Source organism: Anas acuta, chromosome 19 (genome assembly GCF_963932015.1).
Source record: "Anas acuta chromosome 19, bAnaAcu1.1, whole genome shotgun sequence".
NCBI classification, from domain to species: Eukaryota; Metazoa; Chordata; class Aves; order Anseriformes; family Anatidae; genus Anas; species Anas acuta.
Genome location: NC_088997.1, coordinates 2,898,549 through 2,904,548, shown reverse-complemented (window position 1 = coordinate 2,904,548; position 6,000 = coordinate 2,898,549). Strand labels below are relative to the sequence as shown.

The following is a 6,000-nucleotide window of genomic DNA, read 5'->3' as shown; positions in this document are numbered from 1 at the left end:
GAAGGGGCAGTGTAACAGGCACAGGTCGGACACCTACATACACACATGGGTGCTGATTTCCAGAGGTGCAAGGAACACCATTTACATCTTTCACTGTACAAAACTGTTTACATTTGAAAAGTTCTTACACCCAGGGATGCAAAACCAAGCTAGACTGGCTGAGTAACATCCACCGATGGCTTTAATTAAATCTCTCGGTTAGTAAATATGCACATAGTGTCTGGTCCAGGAAGATCTACGAAACACAGGGGCAGCCCAGTAATACTCCATGAACACTGACATTTAAGTAGTTTCTTGTTTAACTTAGATTTATTCAATGACACATGCATTTCTGGACAGATATCTGAGTTCCAGCGAACAACTTTTATAACCAAGTATGAGAAATCGGTGACTGCAGTTAGTCAATTAAGTACGTTTCTAAAATACATGACTAGAGTAAAACTGGAGCAATAGAGAGAATTCTTCCGAAGAACAAAAAGTAACATTTCCATTTGTAATACTCCTGGCATTGATGAATCTAGAGGGGAAGGAGGGCAGCAAGGAGACGCAACAAGGAAGGAATAACATGATCAACCCTGTCCACAGAAAGTCCTTGAATCTCCACTCTCTCCAGTTCATTCGTTAATGCTCGGCACTTTTGCAGGCGGCTGGAGCTCCTGGCTGGCGCTTGCACCACACGTTACCAAGATTCCCTTTGTCTCTGAGCACAAAAAAGCAGAGAATGGTTGTGAAACCATATGCTTGACCGAAAGTGGCTTAGAAAGATTTCTTCTCAACCAATCTCTTCCTGAACACAGCGAAAAAAAAGAAGCCGCAGAGCTATCGGGATTGAAGACAGAGTCTCTTCATATTGCACAGGAAAACAAAGTCAAGATTTTGTGAGTACGTTCCAGGAAGGTTTACGCGGAAGAGTCGTCAATATTTATCAGGGTAACGAGAACCATCCAGCACGGCAGCTAACTGGCGGGTGACAGACACATCAAGATTGTTTAGGCAGAGAGACAGCTTGTTACCCCGTCTTGATCTCCCCTTGTATGTTTGACTAATTTACGGGAATCCTGTGGGGAAAAGGCTGAGAGGCTGGTTTTCGTTAGTCGGGAGGGGTGATCTGTAACCATCAAAATTGCGTGGAATACTTCCGCTGGTGGAACCGGAGCTGTTACTGAGCGTCTCTATGCTTCCCTCTCGCTGAAGCTCTGAAATGGGAAGAGAGAAGAGGCCCTGGTTAGTGTTTCAGATAAAAGAACCCAGAGTGCCATTAGACGGCCGCTTTATTGACAAATCTGTTTATTGTATCCCTGCTCTAGCGCTGCATTTGCTTGTCATCCATCTTTTCTGGGGCGATTTGACGAATTGCTCCAGAGGCATCCCAGCTCCTGGTCCCACATCTCTGCTGGGTTTGTATTTCAGCCCAGCAGCAGCGGGCCCGAGGCGTTCAGCACTGCCCAGCACAGCAAGCCCTTCGCTGGGGGTGAGGCCAATGACTGGGGACTTGCCAGGGTTCAGGACCGGGGATGCTCACAGCTGAACTGAGCAGGGTGCAAAGGGTACGGAGGCAGATGAGGGAACATCCTTCCTCCACAGCAGTGCTGCTGGGATGGAGGAAGGGTCAGCAGCCGCACCAGTTACTGGCGGTGTGTACCAGCAGTGAGTAACCACTGCAGATCGCAGCAGGGACTTTCTACAACCCCTTATGCTGCATAAGCAGACATAAATATCTCTGCTTTTTTTGAGGCAAAAATATCCCCTTTACTATGTGCCTGGGCTGTGGCCCAGAGTAAAGGAGAACGCCTCATTGTGGCTCTCCCTTTCCTGATCACACACATCAAACCATCTCCTCCCCTCGCTGACCTCCCAAAGCCTTTCTTGCTCCCTAATCTCGAGGCACTAGGATTTTTGTGTGTGTAGAGCATCGTCTGGACCCGTGGCCTCTCTGTGAGCCACTTGAACCCAACAGTTGAGTCAGTGGCAGCGTGCAGCAGCGCCGCTGGGCAGCGTCACCCTGCCCAGCACTCAGCGGCGGCATGCAGCGGTGAGATTAGGCAGAACTGCGGGGACACGACAGGAATCCTCTCCTGGACATGCGGTGACAGCCTACAAGAAATATTCCCTCGACTTGCGACGTGTGTCCCTAAGTGCAACTTCCCAGCCCTGCGCAGCCTGCACTCAGGGAAGGGACACGGGGCGAGCAGTTTGGACAAATTCCTCCGCAGACATTTGCTGCAATGGGACCCCAAGACAAGGATGTATCCATGCATGGCAAAAGCAGAAAGCCAGTTCTTCACCAAAACAATACGCATCCCTTTCCAGTGTCCTCGCAGTGCACACAACTCCCGCATGCCACCCGGGTACAGGAGGGTACCGGCCACACGAGCTCACACCTCGATGAACGAGGGCTGGGAGATGCAATCCCCGATCACAGAGGTAACTTGCCAAGGAGATAATCTGCCCAGGATTCATAAAAACAAATCTGCAGGAAATCGGTCACCCTATAAGCAGCACTGATAATGACCTCAGCTGGATTAATCATCATTTCTTGCCAGTATTCGGTTAAGGAATGTACGTGCATAAACCTCTTCATTTTCCTCACATCCTCACTCTCCCATGAGTTCAGGAAGTAAAAACAGTAATTTAAATCAGAAATGAGTGGCGTATCCCACACTAATACTGCGCTTATCCTGTCTGATTTGGTGCTTTTATCTCCCCTGCACACAGCTGGCTTTGGTTAAATGTCTCACGTCAGAGCCTGTGCTCGCTGGGCAGCCATCAGCAGCGCGCCGGAGCACGCTCCGGCCCCGATCAGACACCATCAGGGCTGCTGAGCTCCTCCTGAGGTTCCTCTGCTCCCCCACCCCGGCCCTTTTTAAGCTATAATCGATTTTCAGGCACATGTTGTGTTTCCAGTAACCGTAACAAAAGGTGGAAGGGGGAAAAGTGCGAGGGCACGTTCCTGCGCTCCGTCCCGTCCCAAAGCCTTCCTGCCCGGCCATGGGATGAGTTTGGGGGGATTCGGCCTGGCAGTGCTGATTTTGAGGGGCTGCGACATTTCTGTAGCCAGCAGCACTCGTCACCTCTGCGGGGGACTGCCAGGGGGTGGCACTGCAGAGGCTGATGCCAGGCAGGGAAAAAGCACAGACAAAAAGTGTGGGAGGCACAGCAATGGGTGCAGGGCCTTGTTGGGGAGGCCGTGGGCTCTGCTTGCTACTATCAGGCATTAAAACCTTTTTATTAGGAATGGGAAAAGGAAAAAGAGAGGTTAAAGCAGATGTAGGGGCTCAGAAGGAGCTGGAGGAGAAGTTTTCCAGAGCCTGCTTTGTTTGGAGAGGGCCAGGTAAAAAATGGGGGAATTCCTGTGCCCAAACTGCCATCCCGACACCACAACACCCAGCACACTGCCCTGGGCAACCGTGTCTGAGGGCTCCCAAACCGCTCCGTGCTGCGTCCGGGCTCACTCTGGAACCAATTAGGCGGCCAGGCAGAAGAGCCGTGTATTTCGATACCTAAGGAGCCGCTGTAAAACTCCTGACACTGCTGCGCGGGGGAAATTGGGCTCTCGCGCACGGCCGGGTCACGCTGCGGCACCTGGGCCACGTGAGATGTGCAATTAGACATGACATGGTCACCAGAGACACCCTGCCCTGCAAACATGACCCCCTGTGCACCTTCCTGCATTCCCCCAAATTAGCCTATTTTTTTCCAGCTGTTTCATTAATAAAAAATACCCTTAAAAAAAAAAAAAAAAAGCCCAGTGCAAAGCATGATCCTGCCCTCAGACCTGCTGGCAGAGCAGGGCAGGGCAGAGTGAGGTGCACTGGGATGTCGATGCTGGTCCTGCTGGTCCTCCTCACCTGTGAGCAGACCTGAAGGAGCAGCTGAACCCTGCAGACCGGACATGCATGGCTGGAAGGAGACAAAATATCTCCCAGAGCCAACCAAGACATGCCACATAAGCCGTCAGTCCTACATGTTGTGGAAAGGCTGGCTGAGAAGCAAGGAAAATGGGAACTGGGACCCAGCTGCTGCAGGACGTGGGCACTGAGCAGCGGCGGCCGCGTGGCTCTGGGCTCCGCACCGCTCGGGCACAGCGGGGAAAAGCTCCCGGCGGGAGATGCCGCTCACTTCGGCAGAGCTCTGCTGGGGACAGACTTGGCCCCAGCATGTCTGAGGGTTATTGTGTCTGCGCTCCCCCATGCACACACTGTCGAGATGCATTAACTTCCTTAAATGTACCAGTAAAACAACCGCTTCTGATGCACTTTAATGAACTTGTACAGTAGCCAACAAATTGTGCATCATATAAAACCCATTCTGCCTTATAGACTCCCTGGCTATTTTGTAATAACTGCAATTTGCTTCTGCTGAAGCAAGATAACCAGAGTTGAGAAGTCAGGCTTTGCAGAAACCTAAATATTTGATTTGGGGGGGAGTGGGTGGGAGAAGGAAGAAAGGGGCCTCTGGGAGCTATTTATGGGGTCAAAATAACATGAGACCTGCTCTTCTCCTAGCATTTCCACCATCAAGGAAATGAAATACTGTGAGAAGACCAGCACTTGCATTATTTTGGCCCCATAAATGGCTCCCCGAGGCATTCAAAAGCCCGTGAAAAACAAACACAAATACAAATAAATGCTAATACTGGAAACGTAAATACTAAAACCTGCCCCCGTCCCTAGAGGAAACGACTCACAGAGTTCTGACTGACCAAAAAAAAAAAAAAGAAAACAGGAAAAAAGATGAAGGAGCAGCAACATCTGCTGAAGCCATGAGGAGCAAGTCACTTGAGGGGAGCCGGCAGCGGCCCTGCCGCGCTTCTGATGCTACGAGTCAGGGGCACCGCTGGCATCACCCAGGGTGCCAGAAGCACCAGAACTTGCAGGGCACAGGCTCTCTGAAGACAGCCCTCCCTGCTGTGCATGTTAGCCCCTCGGCCCCGTCACGACACCGCTGCTGCCCGGGGCAGTGGCACCTAAAGGTGCTGCAGTGCACCTGCTGCCAGGCCGGGCCTACCTGCGCTCTGCCTGCCTGGACACCGCGGCCTGCCTTCAGTGCCTGTTCTGTGGGACAAACTGGCAGGAATGTTAAAAAAACACACAAATAACAAACGTTTATTTCTGCTAATATTCCTAAATGCCACACTTGTAGCACCAAAGCCACCCTCTGCCTGCCCAGGGCCCAGCGGTGAGGAGGAGCAGTGGCTCGGGGCGCTGAGGGACGCGGCGGGGCAGGCCGAGCATCCCGCCCCGTGGGGGCTGCTGTCTGTCCACTTCCAGAAAGCTCCAGGAACTGTCAAAGGACTTCATCAAATCTAGAAAGGTATAAAGTCCTGCCAAGCTTAAATGTGAAACCATTTTATATGGCACATTAATTCAATGCCTGAAGAAAATCTATATAGCCCTCTTTTGCCCGGAACACTCATAAATTATGCTGCCTTTCTTATTTGTGCTCTCGCTGTAGTGGTCCACTTGAAGCCATGGTATCTCCTTTATGTCTACTCAAAAATCTCCTCTCCAGTGCATTATTTCTTCTAATGGTTTTTCCTTTCTCTGTGTTTGCCCTTCCCTACACCGGGCTGTTAAGCACAGTTTCAAAATATCCTCAAAACTCATTTGCTGGCGGAGCTGACCCTTTCCTCTACCTACCGAGCGCTGCACAAGCCCCGGCACAGCCCGGCGGAGCCACAGCCAGGATAAATGATACAATGACAGCAGCCTGATGTGTCAGGGCAGCGGGGAAGCGGCAGCAACTCTGAATGCAAGAATTATTCTTCATCATCTCAAACTGTCACAACACATTACCCTCAAAGCCGCAGCTCGCTGAAGGAGTGACCCTGGACTGAATGGGAGAGTGCTCGGGGAAAGAACTAATTGTAGCCTCTTTTCACACGTCAGTCACTTTTCACAGCACCAAGCCTTTCAAGCTCAACTAATGTCAAGTTCCCTTTTCCTTTCTCTGTGCTGAGTATTTCTGATTTTTAAGGATGGCATTTTTAAAGGAACAAGG

The 6,000-nt window shown here is 51.0% G+C and overlaps 1 protein-coding gene across 10 annotated transcripts in view; it reads right to left on the bottom strand.

Annotated features, from left to right (window-relative positions):
- Positions 1-287: 287 nt before the first annotated feature.
- The window catches only part of BCAS3 (BCAS3 microtubule associated cell migration factor), a 354,393-nt gene continuing 348,680 nt past the window's right edge, over positions 288-6,000 (bottom strand). For 9 of the 10 annotated variants that reach the window (XM_068656220.1, XM_068656216.1, XM_068656222.1 and 6 more), the window contains one exon: positions 288-1,196. In XM_068656220.1, coding sequence (XP_068512321.1) covers positions 1,173-1,196 — 24 coding nt within the window. In that variant the 3' untranslated portion in view covers positions 288-1,172. The remainder of the gene's footprint in view (positions 1,197-6,000) is intronic. The other variant, XM_068656221.1, reaches the window with a different exon arrangement.